The sequence below is a fragment of the Trachemys scripta genome, chromosome 1 (genome assembly GCF_013100865.1).
Source record: "Trachemys scripta elegans isolate TJP31775 chromosome 1, CAS_Tse_1.0, whole genome shotgun sequence".
In the NCBI taxonomy this organism is placed as follows: Eukaryota; Metazoa; Chordata; order Testudines; family Emydidae; genus Trachemys; species Trachemys scripta.
The window spans coordinates 345,482,602-345,503,490 of NC_048298.1; the positions used below are offsets into that span (position 1 = coordinate 345,482,602).

At 46.3% G+C, this 20,889-nt stretch overlaps 1 protein-coding gene across 1 annotated transcript in view; it reads left to right on the forward strand.

Annotated features, from left to right (window-relative positions):
• LOC117873308 (disintegrin and metalloproteinase domain-containing protein 20-like) overlaps positions 1-20,889 on the forward strand; it is a 188,197-nt gene that overhangs the window by 26,945 nt on the left and 140,363 nt on the right. The window contains 3 exon segments of the mRNA XM_034762535.1: positions 5,475-5,546; positions 13,626-13,697; positions 16,533-16,702. Coding sequence (XP_034618426.1) covers positions 5,475-5,546; positions 13,626-13,697; positions 16,533-16,702 — 314 coding nt within the window.

Sequence of the window (20,889 nt, forward strand, 5' to 3'; positions counted from 1 at the left end):
GCTAGGTGACATAACTCAGAGTACTGCCACCTTGTGATGTTGCTGGGATTGGACCCAAACCCACCCCCTCCTATATGTGGTGGAGAACATGGGCAACAGCCATGTTAAAAGGACCACTGGACCACTGATTGAATGACTTAAAGAGGCCATGGATATAGAAAAGCTACTGAAATGGATTTTGGAGAACTACCAACAGCAAGGACAGATACTGCAACAGATTGCTGCCCAGGAACAACAGATAATTTGGGAGCTGGCAGCCCAGCACCAAGCAAAACAAGAACACCTGATCCAGAAGGTGGCGATGCTATTATAGCCCCAGAGGGCATGCACATCACAGCTCCTGGGCCTGTAGGACATGCCCTCCCCACTGAGCTGCTCATCTGGCTCATGAAAATGGGCCCTGGAGGTGACTCTGAAGCCTTATTGATCACCTTTGAATGGGTGGCCACCGTGGCACGTTGGCCACCAGAACATTGGGCCACCCTGATCACCCCATACTTGACCAACCCTGTGCAATTGGTCTATTGGAGGTTGGACCCCACTGAAGCACAAGAGAACACCAAGGTAAAAGCAGCCATACTCGACTACTTAGATATCAACCCTGATATGTTCTACTGGAGGTTTATTAAAGGGAGATACCTGGCCCTGCATGGTGGCCCAGTGTCTCAAGGACCAGTGGCACTGCTTAGACCCACAAAAACAGGCCATAGTGCAGGTGGTGGAAATTCTTGTGTTAGAAGAGTTCATCCATATTCTCCCAGCCGCGGCAAAGGAGTGGGTGAAGCACCATCCAATGTCGACCCTGGCAGAGGCCATGACTCTAATGGAGATCTACATGTCTGTTGAGGGGCTGGCCTCACTGACACCAAGGGCAGTGCCCCTGAAAGAAAGATTCTGACCTCTAGCAGGGGCCGGGCTAGGAAGGAAGGTTGAGAACATCTACATCAGCTGTTATCCTAGGAAGTGCCCCTGGCCACAGGGAGAGGCCTAAATGCAGAGGCAGAATGGAAGGGGGGACCAGGGCCCACAAAGAGGGGGATATGCCCCATCAGGAGGACCCACTGCATGAGAGGCAGGCCAGCCAACAATGACCCCAAAGGGCAAATGCTTCGAATGTGGATGGCAGGGACATTTCAGGGGGAGTGCCCGTTTGTGGACTCCAGTTATGGGTAGGCATGGATGGCAGTCACCCGAGCCTGGAAACAGGGCCCGACTAAGATGTTGCTATCAGTATGCGTCAATGGCACCAAAGTATGGGCATGATGGACTCTGGATGTAGCTAGACAATCATGTGGACTAGCCTTCTGGAGTCCCCTTACATGGTGGGACCCCACTATCTACCTCCAGTACATCCACAGGGATGTGCTGCCCTACCCCGTGAGAAAAGTGCAATTGGAAGTACAGAGCCACACTGAGACTTGCCGAGTCAGCTTAGTGACCACTCTGGTCCACCCAGTAATATTGGGACAAGACTGGAGATGGTTTGGAGAACTCCAGCAGCAGTGGAACAAAAATCCCGTCCTCGACAGAGGCTGACCCAAGCCCAGGAATGAGGGGCTTATGTGACAGGGCAAGACAGAGGGTCCTGGTGGGGGACCCTCAGGTCAGCCAAGAATGCTGGCCCACCAGCACCACATCCAGCCTTCACCCAGTTTTAGGACATAAAAACTAACTTCTTATTTGGACTTCAGTCCTTCTGTGCATGAAGGATTGTGAGATTTGGTGGGTTACAGCAAGCAACTGCAGGTAGTTTTGGTTTCCCAGTGGAAAAACATGAAGAACCACTGCTCTAAAGAAGCCTATTAGCAAAGGAAAATGATTATATTTTTATAGTAGCACTTACCCAGTGCTGTTGCACTTCATGCAATTCTTTTCCAATTTATAGTGTTGGTGCCAAAAAAATGGTATTTTGGAGAATCATAGAATTATAGAATTGTACGACTGAAAGGGACCTTAAGAGGTCATCTAGTCCAGTCCCCTGAATTCATGACAGGACTATGTATTATCTAGACCATCCCTGACAGGTGTTGTCTAACCTGCTCTTAAAAATCTCCAATGATGGACATTCCACAACCTCCCTAGGCAATTTATTCCAGTGCTTAACCATCCTGACAGTTAGGAAGTTTTTTCCTAATGTCTAACATAAATTGCCCTTGCTGAAATTTAAGCCCGTTGCTTCTTGTCCTATCCTCAGAGGTTAAAGAGAACAATTTTTCTCCCTTCTCCTTGTAACAACCATTTATGTACTTGAAAACTGTCATCGTGTCCCATCAGTCTTCCTTTCTCCAGACTAAATGAACCCATTTTTTCTAATCTTCCCTCATAGGTAATGTTTTCTAGACATGTAATCATTTTTGTTGCTCTTCTTTGGACTTTCTCCAATTTGTCCATGTGACGGGATGTGCTTGCCCTGCACTGGTACTGCAAAGGTTAATTCTACTCTCTGGGCTGAGGAGGACACACCCCCTTGGCCCTGCTGGGCATACTCTGACTGGGAAATAGGTATAAAAGGGAGCAGCTCAGCCTATTCAGGGCTGACTGCAGAAGAGGGAGGACCGCATGCTGCAAGCTCCAATCCGGGAGCAGCTGAAGCCCGAGATGGCAGAAGCCAGAGACACCGAGACCCAGGAGAACGCCCAAGGAGTGACCGATCCACATAGACTGAAGAGTCCAGAGACCCCAGAGATGCCAGAACCACTGCGCCAGGGACAGGGTAAGAAGTAGCTCAGGTCATTGTGATGAGTGGTGTCAATATATTTTGGGCAGATTCCCCACTGACCACTGGCGAGAATAGTTGCCTCTGACAGGGCCCTGAACTGGGACCCGGTGGAGCAGGGAGGGCCTGGGTCCCCCTATCCGGTCGCCACCCCTAGGTGGGGGCCTACTCCCCTGACCGGCTACTAGGCCATACAGCCCTACTGAAGTGGGCAGGTGTACCGACTCTGGCCATTGGGCCACGCAGCTCTGAGAGAAGGCAGCCCTACTGACTCTGGCTGCTAGGCCACACAGCCCTACTGAAATGAGCAGTTATACTGACTCTGGCCATTGGGCCTGAGAAAGGGTAGTCCTACTGACTCTGGCCACTAGGCCACCCAGCCCTACTGAAGATGGTAGCCCAACTTACTCTGGCCGCTAGGCCATACAATCCTACTGATGCGGCAGTTATACTGACTCTGGCCATTGGGCCATACAGCCCTAAGAGACGGCAGCCCTACTGACCCTGGCCGCTAGGCCCACACAGCCCTCCTGAACCGGGAGGTCATACTGCTGCTGGCCATACACCCAGCTGAACCAGCTAGCCATACTGACTTGGTTAGGTCCCACAGCCCTGTGGGAGAGGGCGTACAATGGCTCTAGCCATTGGGCCATGCAACCCTGAGAGAAAGGGTGGCCATATTGACTTTTGCCCCAAGGCCACACTACCCCAAAACAAGGGGTGATTGTGTAGACACAGCCACAGTGAAATATTTACCCTCACCCTGCCCAAAGACAGGATGGGGTGCGCTTTCCCTGCAACAGTCAACATCTTTCATGAAGTGTGGCACCCAAAGCTGGACACAATACTCCAGCTGAGGCCTATTCAGCTTGGGGTAGAGTGGAAGAATTTCTTCTCATGTCTTTTTTACAACACTCCTGCTAATAAATCCCAGAATGATGTTTGCTGTTTTTGCAACAGTACTTCATTCATATTTAGCTTGTGATCCACTATGACCCCTGTGACATTCTATACCTTGGGAGAGCATCTTGTAACCCCCATATTCTTCATTTGTATTTAATTGTGATATTGCATAAAAGCATTCCATGTGAGGTATCAGGGGAAAGGTTATGATGTGCTGAAAGTTATTTCTCTGTCCATATATGTATATCATGAATACATATGGAGTTATGAGAATTGTGTTGTATGGTTGTCACTAAAACATGCTCTAAGTTGGGGAAGCAGCCAGATATTAGCTCCCCAGAGGCAACAGCAAGGAAAGTAACCAAAATCCAGGCGGGGTGTCAAACAACCCATCAACAACAATTGTCCAGCAACGAAGCTACAATGCAATTACTCACCTGCATGGGGCCACACCAGGGGAATTGCTCAACCTTGCCTGGAGACTCAGCAATGCCCACCCAGACATGCCTGGATTTGTGTTCTCCAAGCACATGGACTGAGGGTATAAAACTGAACAGAGGGGGCCCATGCTTGGCCTTTCTCCTGCACTTACCTATGCTGCAAGCAACAAGGACACTCTGAAGACTCCAACTGAGGGGACTGGCCCAGATTTCAAGGGTGAAATCTGTATACTATGGATTGAAATATCCAGTGGGCTGAGAAAAACTGCTCAATCTAGATGTTGCCCGGTCTAATAGGATTGAGAGTTTAGACTGTGTGCTTATATTTTCTTTTCTTTTTGGTAACTAACTCTGACTTTTTGCCTATCACTAAAATCTATCTTTTGTAGTCAATACATTTGTTTTACTGTTTATCTTTACCAGTGACTTTGTATGAGGTGTGTGGCAAATCTGCTCAGGTTTTGCAAAGGCTGGTGTATATCCACTTTCCATTGAAGAAGTGGTGAACCAATTAATAAATCTGCATTGCTCGTCTTGAGTAGTGCAAGATGGTATATTCCTGAGATACGGTGCTGGGAGCTGTGGGGGCGGGATTGGGCTGGTGCCTTTCTCTGTGTGATTCATGAGTGGCTCTGGGAGTATTCATGCAATTTATCTGGGTGTTGGGCTCGACATGCGGTTGTGCTGAGTGATAACAGTGCCTGGAGGGGGTTGCTGCTGATCACTAGCGAGGCATTGTGAGAGAGAGCCCAGGCTGGAGAGAGTTCAGGGAGCACAGCAGTCCCACGGTCCAAGGCTGCAGCACGGGGATCCTGTCACAACCCCCAGGTCCCTTTCTGTAGTACTCCTTTCTAGGCACTCAGTTCCCATGTTATATGTGTGCAACTGATGGTTCTTTCCTAAGTGGAGTACTTTGCATTTTTTCTTATTGAATTTAATCATGTTTCCTTCAGACCATTTCTCCAGTTCGTCCAGATCATTCTGAATTTTAATTCTATCCTCCAAAGAACTTGCAACCCCTCGCAGCTTGGTATCGTCCACAAATTTTATAAGTGTGCTCTCTATGCACTTATCTAAACTGAATCACTGATAACTACTCTCTAGGAATGGTTTTCTCAACAGTTATGCAGTCACCTTATAGTAGCTCCATTTAGGTTGTATTTCCCTAGTTTGTTTATGAGAAGGTCATGTGAAGCAGTATCAGAAGTCTTACTAAAGTCAAGATATACCATACTTCCCCCTATCCTCAAGGCTTGTTATCCTGTCACAGAATTATAATTCTGTAAGATTTTCCCCTTGGGTGAGTGACATAATACAGGAGGGCATGGTCCAGGGTTGTATTTCTGTGATTCTACATGCATTTAAACACCTCAATTTACTGTACATAACCCTGCTTTACGTGTCTTTACTTCCAGAAAGGTGAACTAAACACTTTGTACACATCTACCAGATATTTAGAGTGTTATTTTGTTGCAGACAAAGCAAAGGTAAGTAATCAAATGATAGTGTTTTGTTCTAATTATAATGTCAGACTTACAAACTATTTTAGTAGTGATCCTTCTGCACTTAAATCTCACAGTCAAATATTTGTATGAAATGTTGAAGTTTGATGTATAGATTAGGATGTGAATTATTCTCCTTAGTCATTGGTTAGAAATATAGATATGCCCTTCAGTTGATGAAAGTTGGACATTTTAAAATCAACAGGTCCAAGTAACTCGTGTCAAACAGTTTTAAGAGAGCTGGCTGATGAATTTGCTGAAACACTGATGCTGATTTTCAATAAATCTGAGAACACTGGGGAAGTTCCAGAAGACTGGAAGAAAGTTTATGTTGTGCCAATACTTAAAAAGGGTAAATGGGATGACCCAATTAGTTATAGGTAAGGCTACGATTTAGTGACAGAGATCACGGAAGTCACAGAATTTGTGACTTCCAGTGACCTCCATGACTGCTGCCTGCAGTGGTCAGGAGCTGCAGGATCCCCTGCTGCCTGCAGTGGTCAGGAGCTGCAGGGTCCCCCACCGCCTAAGGAGGCCTGGAGCTTCAGGGGCCCTTGCCTCCTGCAGCAGCAGGGAGCTGCAGGGTCCCCCGCCACCCACAGGTGCAGGGACCTGCGGGGTACCCCTGCCACCTCTGGAGGCCCCCAGAACTCCAAGTCACCAGGGGAACCCCCAGAGCTCCCAGTCACCGAGGACGGTGGGAGAACTCCCAAGTTCCCTGCCGCTACCATAGCCAGGCAAAGGGGCATCCCCCCCAGGTCCCAGCTGCCCCACTTCAGGCAGTGTGGGGACCCACAGATCCCCATTTTGTCATGGATATTTTTTGTAAAAGTCACGGACAGGTCATGGTTTCGTGAATTTTTCTTTTTGCCCATGACCTGTCCGTGACTTTTACTAAAAATATCTGTTACAAAATCTTAGCCTTAATTATAGGCCTGTCAGACTGACATCGATCCAGAGGAACATAGTGGACTGACTGATACAGGACTAGATTAATAAAGAGTTAGAGGAGGGTAATATAATTAATGCCAATTAACATGGGTTTATGGAGAATGAGATAACAAGTTGGGCTGATAAAGTAATAGTTTTCATGTAATAGACTTCTTTAAGGCATTTGGCTTGATACTGCACAACATTTCAGTTAAAAAACTAGAATGATATAAACTTAACATGGCACACATTAAAAAGATTAAAAGTTGGCTAAATGGTTAGTTCTTAAAATGTAATTGTAACAGGAAATCATCATTGAGTGGGTGTGTTTGTAGTGTGGTCCTGCAGGGAACAGTTCTTGTCCCTATGCTGTTTAACATTCTTCTTCGAGTGCTTGCTCATGTCTATTCCATCAAGCAGGTGTGTGTGCTTGCCACATGTACTGGTGCCGGAAGTTTCCCCCTCAGTGGTATCCATAGGGGACCGGCTCTGACGCCCTCTGGAATGGCATGTGTATGCTGCGGCATAAGGGACACTGCCAGCTCCCCCCACTCACAGTTCCTTCTTACTGACAAGTGTCGGTGCTGGAACATCTACTTGCCTCAGCAAGCTTACTCCCCTCAACTGTTCATTGTTAACTTTGCTGTATATAGTTGTTGAAAAGTTGTGAGTTTTTAGTTTGTGTAGTTCAGTGTTAGTTTGTAGTCCCTGATGGGACTTCGTCTATGGGACGGGGCATGCCCAGGTCCTCGGCCTTCAATCCCTGTGACTTGCAGAAAACCTATGCCAGTCAGTGACCCCCACAGCAGTTGTTTGAAGTGCTTAAGGGAAACCCATGTTAGCAACGAGTTTTGCATTTGTAAAAGCTTTAAACTTCGGACCAAAAAGGAGCACCAGAGCCATCCAGATCAGACTGTGCGCCTAGCACCGTGGTCTCTGTGCGGAGCATGCCGCCGGCGACGACTGTGGACTGGCATCGATCCCCCTGCCTGGTACCAGCTAGAAAGCAAAGAAAGGCCAGGAGGGGACAGTCTCCTGTGTCCCATAAAGGGAAAGAGAGAGCCAGAGGAGAGCAAAGACCTGTGAGGGGCAACTCTTCACCTCTGGATGAAGGTCGGGCCCCAGCTCCTGCTGAGCGAGCTAGCCCACTCCAGTGCTTGCCCACCACCCTGGGAAGTGGCAGAGGCATTTGGCACCTGGCAGTGTCATCCACACCGGAGGCCTTTCAGGTCTCAAAGGACATTCTGTCCCTAACCACAGGGAGTGTCCCCCCAGCTCTCGCCTGCGCAGAACCACCACGCCCCGGTTATGGGTCAGCCCACTTGTCAGAGTCCCCAGACTCCAGGCAGTGCTCCTCTGGGTCGAGGAGGCGATCTCCAGTGGAACAACGCAGACCTACAGAGTTGCCGCACCTGTCCTCGCGGCCCCAGTGCCAGTGATGCCCGAGCTGCTCTCCCAGTGTATAGCACTGCTCTGGCGATTCGAGCCGCTGGTCCAAGGACCCTGTTACAAGTTGCTGGAACACCGGTATGGTTCTCTGGCAGTGTGCCCACAATCCCTGGTGCAACGGCCTACCCGCTACTGTTTGCTAAGCGTAAGGCATAGATCGCTGGGTTACTGTCACCAATCCACCGAACGGCACCACCAGTCACTGGGATCATGGCACTGAGGGTCATCGCCCTCGTGCAGATCCTCAGCGGAGCTCCAGGTTCGGCACCAACAGGAACGGGGTAGCAGACGGTCTCAGCACCGTCGTGGTCCCCCTGATGTGGACCTTCCTTCTCGGTCTCCAACAGTGAGGAGGATTCCCTGCCAGTGAGTCAGGGCCACCCATCGGGGGCACTGGCTTTCGCCACAGCACCTCCCAGTGCAGCATGGCTTAAGGGCTAGTGGCCTGCTCCCGGCACCTCGGGAATCCCTGGGGGTTTCCATAGCCCTCACAGGGGCATAAATCAGATTCAGGGGCATTGGACAAGTGGTCGGCGATGGTCTAACATCCTAGATGTGACTCAAGAGCGGACCCCTCAGGGTCACCCAGCCACAGCAGAGGTGCCCATGGAGGAGGTGACAGAGGTGGCAGACCCGCCGGTACCTGCCTCCTCTTCATCCTCGCCTGACAAGGTGATTACGGAGCCCACTCACCCAGTCCCCGAGGATGATGCCAAGGCTCATCAAGAGCTCTTTAAGAGGGTCGCCTCAAACCTGGGGCTTGAAGCTGAGGGGTATGGAACAGCTTCCATATGAGGACAGATTAATACGAATGAGACTTTTCAGCTTTGAAAAGAGATGACTAAGGGGAGATGTGATAGAGGTCTATAAAATCATGACTGGTGTGGATATTGTAAATAAGGAAGTGTTATTTATTCCTTCTCTTAACAGAAGAACTAGGGGTCACCAAATTAAATTAACAGGAAGCAGGTTTAAAACAAACAAAAGGAAATATTTCTTCACAGAATGCACAATCAATCTGTGGAACTCTTGGCCTTTATAACATCCTCTGGCAAAGACTATAACCAGGTTTAAAAAGGAACTAGATAAATTCATGGAGGATAGGTCCATCAGTGGCTGTTAACCACTGTGGGCAGGGATGGTTTTCCTAACCTCTGTTTGCCAGAAGATGGGAATGGATGATGGGATGGATCACTTGATGATTACCTGGTCTGTTCATTCCCTCTTGGAGCACCTGGCATTGGCCACTGTTGGAAGACAGGATAGTGGCTAGATAGACCATTGGTCTGACATAGTATGGATGTTCTTATGTTCGAATACATATTTTGCTCAAATTTAAAATTTATTATTAGATAATATAAAATGCTAAGATTTAGTCATGGGTATTTTTAGTCATAGATAGATCATGGGTAATAAACAAAAATTCAGGGCCCCGTGACCAGTCCATGACTTGTACTATAAATACCCCTAAATCGTTGGTGTTCTGGGGGGCTCCAAGGGCGCAGCTGCTGCTCTGGAGGGGTTTTTTGGGGCACCCACTGGTGCTGGGGAGGTCTCCAGGGCACCCACTGGTTTGTGGGGGGGCGTCTCCAGAGCACTCGCTAGTGCTCAGGGAGGGGGCTGCGGGGCACCTGCTGGTGCTTAGGGTGGGGGCTCCATGGTGCCCGCTGGTGCTCAGTGGGAGAATGGTGGCCTGGGACAGAAGCAGCCGCTGCTGGCTGGGGCAGCCCTGCCAGTCCCAGACCACGAAAGCCACTGCTGGCGGGAGACAGCCCCATCGACCCAGAACTGCAGTAGCTGCTGCTGGCCTGGGGTGGCCCCAACGGTCTGGGACTGCGGCAGCCGGGGCTGGCAGAAACCAGCCCTGACGGCTTGGGACTGTGGCAGCCGCTGCTGGGATGAGATGGCCCAAGACCACCGCTGTTGCTGGTGGGGGTGCGGTGTAGCTGGCCCTAGGTCTGTCAGAGCTGCTCAGGCAGCCACCGGGTCAGTTGCACTTGCTGGCTGCAAAAGTCATGGAGGTCCCAGAGAGTCACGGAATCCATGACTTCCATGACCTCTGTGACAGACTCGCAGCCTTAATAATAAATAATAGATAATAAAAGGCTTGAAGCTAAAATAGGGAATTATAGTAGCTAAATTGTGAGTTCTTAATTTTCTACAAAAAGAACAGGAGTACTTGTAGCACCTCAGAGGCTAACAAATTTATTTGAGCATAAGCTTTCTTGGGCTACAGCCCACTTCATCATATGCATAGAACTGCTGAACTTGAATTAATATGCAAACTAGATACTATTAATTTAGGCTTGAATAGAGACTGGGAACGGCTGAGTCATTACACAGATTGAATCCCATGAAAGCTTATGCTCAAATAAATTCGCTAGTCTCTAAAGTGCCACAAGTACTCTTGCTCTTTTTGCGGATACAGACTAATAACACAGCTGCTACTCTGAAACCCTTAATTTTCTAGTAATTATTAGCTATTTTTAAAATAGACTATGGAATTTCATTGTTGTGACTGATTCAAAAATATTTCTGAGCAGCAGCAGTTATTGTACCAATTCCTTGCTTAGAAATCATTAGCCATGTCACTCTCCAGTATAATTTGGGTGATTTGAAAACTATTAGAAAAGTTGTTATAGGGGCATATATTGAGCTGCGAGAGAGAAATAGTAAGATCATCTTCTGCCTTTCATATTGTATTTACTTAACTACAGTAACTCCTCACTTTAAAGTCGTCCCGGTTAACGTTGTTTTGTTGTTAGATTGCGGATCAATTAGGGAACATGCTCATTTAAAGTTGTGTAATGCTCCCTTCTAATGTCTTTGGCAGCCGCCTGCTTTGGCTACTGCTTGCAGGAAGAGCAGCCCGTTGCAGCTAGCTGGTGAGGGCTTGGAACCAGGGTGGACTGGCAGCCCCCCTATCAGCTCCCCCTATCAGCTTCCCGCTCCCATAAGTTCCCTGTGCAGCAGCTGCCTGCAGTTCAGCTGTGTCCCTCTCCCCACTGCCATGTGCTGCTCCTTCCCTCTGTCTTGGAGCTGCTCCCTGAGACTCCTGCTTACTGTGTGGGGGGGACGGAAGGAAGAGGGGGGCTAATGTCAGGGTGCCCCTCCCCCCTGCTCCTGCACCCCGCTTACCCCATCTTCCATAGAGCAGGCGGGACACACCAAGGCTCAGGAGGAGGGAGCTTGCAGCAGCTGGGGTCTCAGCAAGCTGATCTAATTAACAAGGCAGTGCACTCAAAGGGGAAATGCGCATATCTCCCTCCATTCCTGCTGCCTTGTAGAGTGAGAGAGTTAACCCTTGAGGGCTCAGCCAATTGCTAGTTCATCATTTAGCAGTAAGGGAAATATCCCACCCTCTGACTCCTCCACCTCAACCAAGCTTCACAATCATTATCACTGTGTACCAGTATTAAATTGTTTGTTTAAAACTTATACTGTGTGTGTGTGTGTATATATATATATATATATGAGGGGGTTAGGTTCCATGGAAAATTTTTTCACCAAACAAAAGACTATATTATATATATATATATATATATTTACATTAATTCTTATGGGGAAATTGGATTCACTTAACATGCTTAAAGTCGCATTTTTCAGGAACATAACTACAATGTTAAGTGAGGAGTTACTGTACTCCTATCTCGAATTAAATAGTGAGATATGAATACCTAAAAAAAAAGAAACTAGCCAAGCCTATACTCTGATATTGCTACAAGTTTAGATGATGTATGTATATACATGCAGGGTAAGGGAATCACACCTGTAGCTTATATTGTAGATCAGGGATCGGCAACCTTTGGCACGCGGCTTGCCAGGGTAAGCACCCTGGCGGGCCATGCCAGTTTGTTTACCTGACACGTCCACGGGTTCGGCGGTTCGTGGCTCCCACTGATCGCAGTTCGCCGCTCCAGGCAGAGGGTGGTGGGAAGCGGCACTGGCCGAGGGATGTGCTGGCCGCCGCTTGCCGCCGCCCCCATTGACCTGGAGCGGCGAACCGTGGCCATTGGGAGCCGCAATCGGCCGAACCTGCAGACGTGGCAGGTTAACAAACCGGCCTGGCCCGCCAGGGTGCTTACCCTGGTGGGCCGCATGCCAAAGGTTGCCGATCCCTGTTGTAGACATAGCCATAAATGTGAAGCTGGAAATACTTCAGCTAAATGCGCTGACAGGGTAAAAATACTCCTGCACAGGGGCTCGAAGAACAGACATATTCAGCAATACAATGTAAAACAATCCCTAGAGTGTCTCCAGCTAGAGTGGTACTAAAAAGCCCCTGATAAACCCCCAGAAATGCTTGTGCCACACGTGTCACTACAATGCCAGTGTGTATATAGCTACATCGCTATGGGCCATATATGACTCTTCAGTGTGGATACTCAAAGGAGGGTTTGGTAAGCATATATTTGCATGTATGGGAGCTCAGACACTTATAAACTCTGTAGTGTAGATAGACTCTTAATATGTGTCCTTACATTTGCCTGTATTAAAATGAGCTTAGTTAACTAAGCAATCCAGATAGTTCTGTATAACGGAACTGTCCTTATTATAAACTTTACCAGTGGTGAGAAACCAATTTAAAATTATTCAAGATCAAATATGCCTACTGGGAGGGGGGAGAACCCAAAACAAACAAAACTAGAAATGTTTCAAGTAGAGAAACAACAAGAAAATCTCCACACTCTGAATGGAAGTGAATGCATAAGTGAAAATCCAAACATAATGTAATCTTCTCTTCTCTAAAAATAATATCAACCATTATTCCCACTCTTTAGAGCAAGAAGCTCAAATAAGGCTGCAATGAGTAGCAATCAGCTTAATTGGTGATTTGATCAGCCTATAAAATTGAGAGATGATTTCTGATAGTAGAAGATTCTCTAGTCTATCAGACAAAGACATAACAAAACCTAATGTCTGGAAATTGAAGCTAAATAAATTCAGGTTGATAAATTTTAACAAGGAAGTTAATTAACCATTGGAACAACTTATGAGGGGACATGGTGAAGTTTTTAAATCAAGATTGGATGAGTTCCTAAAAGATATGGCCACTCCAAGCTGAACATGAGCTTCCAATGTGATACTGTGGCCAAAAAGGCTAATGTGATCTTTGGATGCTTAAACAGGAATCTTCAGTAGGAGCAGAGAGGTTATTTTGCCTCTGTATTGGTTACTGGTGCAGCCACTACTGGAATACTGTGTCCAGTTCTGGTGTCCACAATTCAAGAAGGACGTTTGATAAACTGGAGAGGGTGCAAAGTGCCACCATGAGAATGACTAAAGGATTAGAAAACACGCTTTATAGCAATACACTCATGGAGCTCAGTCTATTTAGCCTCAACAAAGAAAAAGTTAAGGAATGACTTCATCACAAACTATAAGTACCTACACGGAGAACAAATATTTGATAATGGACACTTCAATCTAGATCAAAGGGTGAAAATCCTGACAGAATATATTCAGGGGAGCAAAAACACAGAAATATAATTGTGATGAAAATGGAAAAAGTAAATGAGTAACAAAAAATGAGAAATGAAATGATATGTAGGAATATTTGTGTGAATCAGAGTTAATTTGGAAAGATTTTTCATGAAACATCTGCTGCTATTTAAAGATCTCACATAGAATTAATTCTCTCTTCAAAATGGAGAGTCTAAGATGTTTTGGTCTTTTTATACCTAGTTTCGACATGAAGATTCCAATGAAACTTTATTGACATTGAAGATGCTTCAGTATGTACATTTAACAAGTGAGGTGAGTTATTTACTCTTATTTATTATGGGCACAATTGTGACTGATGTTATATATCTGCACTGGGGAATCAGGGGACATAAGAGGCCCCCTTAGCCCCTACACAGGTTACCTGTATAGAGCGTTGCAGCTCTGGTGTCGATTAAGTCCAAATGATATATCACCTTCTTTCCCATTGAAAGCAGGGCCTGTCATAATTTGAGGTGGAATTCTGTATTTTTGAAGAAATCAAGCCAGCTTTGTTTCCCTGCTCCCACTAATTATCATCTTCATACCCTATTTAAAAGTGCTAACAGTTTTATCTACTAGGTCATTGGAAACTGGATGGTAAGGGGAAATTTAAATATGTTTTATCGCATTCCTGAGGGTGCTCCACTTTAGGTGAGTGCATCCCTGCACCTGCGATCGGAGATTCTTAGCAGTGCCCATTTGGCCCATACGTGCCCCCCCCCATTTTGTGTCACCCCCCTGGCGGCTATATGGCACTGAGTGGCCAAACCGCCCTCAGTTCCTTCTCCACCGCCCTTGGCCTGACATGGAGCCCATAGCAGCACCTCCTTAGTTTCTTCACATTTACCTTTTAGAGTTAGTGTTAGTATAGTTATACAGTAGAGTTAGCTATAGCTACCCTCCTCTCCCCCACTTATTTCTTTTTAAAAAATCAATTAGTTATCGGTAAAATTCTGTTCACCCTTATAGTGTAGTCTAGTTTTCACTTCCTTCACCTGGAGGAATGGTACTGATAGGGGCATGCCCAGATCTCTGGGGTTTAAACACTGTCTTTCAGGCCGAGAGTCAATCCCGGTCAGTGGTAGGTACTCTCAGTGTGTTCATTGTCTGGGCGAGACACATGTATCTCAAAAATGCCCCCATTGCCTCAACCTCAAGACTTGCACCAGAAAAGAAAGGGAGCTCAAGCTAAGGCTCATCCTGATGGAAAATTCACTGCACCCAGCTTGCAACCGCAGACCCCACTCAGGGCTGGTCCACACTAACCCCCCAGTTCGAACTAAGATACGCAACTTCAGCTACGTGAATAACGTAGCTGAAGTCGAAGTACCTTAGTTCAAAATACAAGGTACTTACCGCGGGTCCACACGCGGCAGGCAGGCTCCCCCATCAACTGTGCGTACTCCTCTCGCAGAACAGGAGTACCGGCGTCGATGGCGAGCACTTCCAGGATCGATTTATCGCGTCTAGACAAGACGTGATAAATCGATCCCAGAAGATCAATTGCTTACCGCCGAACCTGGAGGTAAGTATAGACGTACCCTCAGACACCAGTCCTCACCGACCCCAGCGGTGGCTTCCAGCAGACATTCTCCACCACCCTCAGTAGTAGTGTAAAATTTCTGCCACACCTGTGTTGTCTTTATCTGTGATCCCATGTATGATGAAATGAAGTTGACTTCACATTTAATGATCTCAAATTCATGCTTAGGATTCCTGTTGCTGACGCAGTAGTAGGCGGACCAATTGTACAAACTGTGTTTAGTAGCCTTCCAATTCAAGGGAAGGTTCCTGTTATGCCACTTTCCCTTTAGAGATTACCTTTCCTGTTTCCTGCAGGCATGGAGTTGAACCACTGTTCAACAAAACATAGTCTATCTACGATGGTGGTATAGACCCCACACTGTAGTAGCCATGAAAGAGTTGATAAGAGGATCAGGTATGTCTCCAGCCACAACTATGTCCAATTAGCATCCGCTCGGATAAAAGTCTGCAATTTAGGCAGAATACATGGTTGCCAGAGAGGCTGAGAGCTTGAGGAAATGGGCAGCAGCAGACTGGGAAGAAGCGACCCAAGGAGATAGATCTCTGGGGGGAGAGGATTAGAGTAGCTCTGTGAAAGATGCTTGTAAATAGGCATAGATGGAAGCAACCCAGGGAAGCAGCAGGGGATCGTATGAAGCAGACTTTAGCTGATTAACACACGGACTCTGGGCTGGAATCCAAAGGGGAGAGAGGATTAACCTGGGTTCCCCTCCCACTCCCACAGAATAGAGGTGTGATTTTGGGGGTGGGGGTGAGTGGGAGAAACAGGCCTTACCTGATCTAGTGCTGTTGTTTTCAGGTCTGTCCATTGTCCCTTGCTGAAAAGACCCTATAAATATCAATGGGGATCATAAGAGCCATATAAATAGCTTTTAAAATAATTGTATTTTTCAAAATGTCAGGACATACTTATTTAAAAGGTGCTTTACCAGAAACTTGAACTTTGAAAATCTGTTAGGTTTTTTTTTTTAATTAAAAGTTGTGTCCCTTTAAAAATATTGACTCAGTATTAGTGCAGTTAATACATAGGTCTTCTATCAAGCCTCATTTAGTTCAGCGTTCTGCCAACATACTGTTGGCTTGTTCTCTTAAGTCATTAATAGTAATCCCCTGACTCCGTTACAGGAAGCAGCATACATGAGGCCCCCAGAGCTGTGCATGAGAGTGGTGATGTCATGTTAATACATGAGAAAGTACAAGTGACCATCACCAGAACAGAACAGAGAAACTGGCTGTATACAAAGTACTGCCAAATGCACAAAGTAAACAAATGAAAGAAACAGATATTTATCTGATAAATTCTTTCAGCTTTAGTAATCATGAGTGTTGTTTGCAACTATAATATGTAAACATTTTTCCAGACAGAAATGAGATTTTTCAGATCAACAACAGTGTCCCTTTAATATTATGATTTTATTCTGAGCTCCAGTGCAGCTTCTATGGCTGAAGAGGTAAACTGGAATACAGACTGGGGAGTGACATTGGCAGTGTGGATTATATGAAGGATCATAGCTTCAAAGCGTTACATGTAGATGATTATTTTTTTAATATTTATGTTTTTAGATGTACCGTCCATTTGGCCTTCATGTTGTTCTGATTGGATTAGAGCTTTGGACAGAAAGGGATCTCATGACAATTACTCACCTTTTGGATCAGGTTATTGTAATTTATTCGACCTATGTTCGAAAATTCCTTATGGGCCGTGTACGTTTCGACCACACACAATTAATTGTGTAAGATTCTTTTATTTTAATCTTTAAAAATATTGTAATACTGTTCTTTATATTTATAACTGTCAATATTAAATTCAGACCTTGAAGATATTCTGCAAGATTTTGTTTGGAAACTAGACAAAGTACCCCCCACCCCAAAAAATGTATCCATTATTCTCCTGCGTAGCCCAGCTGGCCATTGCAAAATTAGGTTTCCCTTTGGGTTCTGTAGCCTAAGAGGCGTGAGCAGCCTGATAGTCTCCACCTACTTGGGAAAATCCTCAGTTCATTCTACCTCCTACGCAACAGCACAGATGATTTCCAGACCTCCTGACCCTCATTGTACAAAGCAAATGTTAAACCTTGCTCAAATTTTAAATGTTTGGCCAGTCCTATAGTTTTTTATTCAGTTTGTTTCTTGTCATTGATTTTGGTGGCAGATATGCTCAGACTTCAGCTCTATGGCATTCTGCTTTATTCACTATTCATGAACCAGGGTCCCAATGTGCAAACATTCATAGATTATAAATCCATATGCGATGGTTTGATCGTCTTGTCTAATCTGCATAACACAGGTCATAAGACTTGCCTCTATTAATTTCTGTTTGAACTAAAGCATTGTAGTAAGAAGAGATCCTGAGACATAAGCCCTTGTTTCAGAGGCCTGGTATGAGGCAGGTCCTGCTTGCAGAATCTGGCAAGAACAGGGCTGAAATTGCAAAAATACACATTCCTAAGAAATGCTAGGCACAGAGTACTCATAGAAACACATCCTGATATCAAGTGGTACCAGAACATACCGATATCAAGGATGGTACAAAAATATTCCACAAGGATAACAGGAACACACTGAACCATCCTAAAAGATAAGGTCAGGATGACAGTACATAATAAAGATGTTTTGATCAAACCAACATGTACAAGGTAATGGGTAATAACGAGCCATGTCAGGGGTCAGTAACTATGTCAAAGGGGCAGTACTAACTTATTTGTATTGGGGTATAAAGATCTATCTCAGAGGGAGTATCTTTGTCTAGCCTAAGGAGGAACGGAAAGTCCCGCCGTTCTCCGAGCTTGTCTGTTGTTACAGGCATACATGTATTAGTGGTCCGGTAGAGTCTGCAGGATACTAATACTGTGCTTTGTCGACAATAAACCTGGCTGGTTGCCTTCGTCCCTTAACAGATCTTGTGGTGATTGGGTGGTTTGCTCGAGGTCTTCTGTGCCAGCTGTCTGCACATGGCTGAGGCGACACACAGAGGGACACACATACAATCAGCCAAACAGCTATCAACATCTAACAACAAGCATATCTTTTAGAAAAACATCCAATCTTGATTTTAAAATTGCCAGTGATGGAGAATCCACCACAATCTTTGGTAAAATGTTCCAATGGTTAACTACTCTAACTTTTAAAATATGCGCCTTATTTCTGTCTGCATTTGTCTAGCCTTGACTTCCAGACATTGGATCTTGTTATAGCTTTGCTTGCTAGAAAATTATCAGTTCTTCATCGAGTGATGTCCCTGTGGGTGCTCCACTTTAGGTGTTCATGCACCCCTGCGCTCGTAATTGGAGATTTGTAGTAGGAGGGCCTCATTGGGTCGCACATGTGTGGTCCCCATCTTGTGCCACTTCAGGCGATTATCTGGCGCTGTGCGACCAACACCCTTCCCCCCCCCCGCCGTCAGTTCCTTCTCTACAGCCTTTCGCTTGAGTCGGATCATCCAGCAATGCCGCAATACCTTTTATTAACAGAATCTTTTTTAACTAATTAGACTTAATTCTTCTCTTTGTAGTTATTCTTCTCTGTTAATTTCCTTTACAAAAATCCCTTTTTTTAGATCAGATAGGTTTCCATTCTTAACAGAGTAGAAATTTAATTTTTTTTCCCTTACAGGGGAAAGCACTCTTCCAGGTTCCCCGGGTTTTAAATGCTGCCTCACTTGCAGGTTTCAATACCTGTCTTTGATGGGCATTTACAGTGTGTCCACTGCCGCGGCAAGAAACATACCTCAGAAGTGTTTGTACTGCCACAACCTCAAAGCCCAGACCAGAAAGGCGAGAGACTTACAACTTAAACTCCTCCTCCTAAACTGAAACCCCATGCATTGCATTGGCAGAGCCGACTAAACACTCAGCACTGAGTGGCTCAGCATGTCTGCAGACAGTGGCACCACCTTCTGCAAGCACCATGCATTCGGTACGCACACCGGCACCCACAATCATGCTGCAAAAATCAGTACCAATAGCTATGTCTTCTACGGTACCAATGCCACCAACAACACAACAATTCCTGCATCACAAAGTCCTCATTATCATTTTGACACCTGAATCCCCTATTCTCAGCACTGACACCACCCCCGCATGGTCAGTACCAAGCCACCTCACAACTCCATCATGATCTGCTCCACCATTTTCGAGCAATGAGAACAACGAGGACGAAGGGGAAATATATTCTCCAAAATGTTCTTCTCTGGGCCACAATCCACAAAGACCAGACCCTCCGCACAGGGGATATTACATTGACCCCAAAGATACACACTGGTACGGTTACCCATGAATGCCACCAGTGCCGTTTTCCCCACAGTGGGCATATTGGAACCTGTGGACAACATACCCTCCACAACACAAACCTTCCAGCCCACCCGGGAGAGCCTACATCATTCACCCACACCTTTGGTACCAGGACCATTGGAACCTATAGAAGAGGGGGCTGAAGAGGAGGAAGAACCCTCTGACCAGGAAATGGCACCAGCAACCCACTTTTCTTCATCTTCCCTTGAGGACACCATAATGATACCAACTCCCAACACAGGAGATGATTTCAAACAATTTCACGATCTCTACAAAAGAGTTGCGAGCTCACTAGACATCTCACTGGGAGAAGTCAAGGAGGCACAGCACAAACTCCTGGAGATTTTACATACATCGGCCTCTTCCAAAATCACACTTCCTATGATTATGGAGCCAATTAGGTCAATCTGGCAGACTCCAACAATGATCCCACCTATGTGCAAGAGGTTGCTGGTGGACGCAGTTCATGAACGGGGCAGACAACAACACCCCAAAAACATGCCCTATGACAAGGACTGGAAGAGGCTCAACCTCTTCAGCCATAAGGCATACTCGTCAGCAATTCTACCTCTGAGGATAGCCAACTATGAAGCATTACTGGCCAAGTACGATCATAATAATTACCCCAAACTCTCAGAAATTATTGAATTTGTCTCAGAATAGAAAAAAGAGCAATTCAGGTCCATAATTTTGGAGGGACAACTTATGACCAGGACGGAACTGCAGTCTGCTCTGGACTCAGCGGACACAGCAGCAAGATCTGTAGCCACTGAAGTGGTGATGAGAAGGGCATCTTGGCTCCATCAGTTTGACCATGTGCTTGATTGTTTGAAAAGTGTGAATTGGGAGTGCCTTGTTCCAGGTGGGCCTGATTGTTATAAAAAGGCAGCCAGTTGTGAACCAGCTGAGCGGCGAACAGCGGAGAGGCTAATAGAAGAAGTTTGCCTGGGGAGAGTCCACTGAGGCTTTCATCTTGCAGGCTTCTCTGAGTAGATACTGCAACAGCTGAGGAAGCTCTTAGAAGGAAGGTAATATGGACGGTGAGCAATCAGCTGTTGTGACCTGCACAGGATGTTTGTCTTTCTTCCACAGGACAGAAGCGACTTTGTCTGCACAAAGTGCAAGCTGGTGTCCATATTGGAAGAGAAGATTCAAGATATGGAGAAACAAGTATCAACCCTGCTTTGCATAAGAGAAAATGAAGATTTCCTGGACAGACAACAGAATATGCTTCTTCGGGCACAACATTCTGAAGAATCAGAGCAGGCTGCGCAGCTGGGACAGAAGGACTGTGAAGAAACTTGGCAACATGTTACCTCCAGAAGAAGAAAGAAGAGCATCCATGAACCAGCAATGCAGATACAGGTGAGCAGCCGTTTTCATATTCTCTCCACAGGTACTAATGCAGAGAGTGGACTAGATGATACATCTGAGGGAAGGGAGCAGGAGACTTCACTGATGGGAAAGCATGAGATGCACTGTCCTAGGTATGGGGGTTCCACAACCACCACTCCCAAGAGAAGGAGGCGGGTGGTGATGGTTGGGGACTCCCTTCTAAGGGGGACTGAGTCATCTATCTGCTGCCCCGACTGGGAAACCCGAGAAGTCTGCTGCTTGCCAGGAGCTAGAAT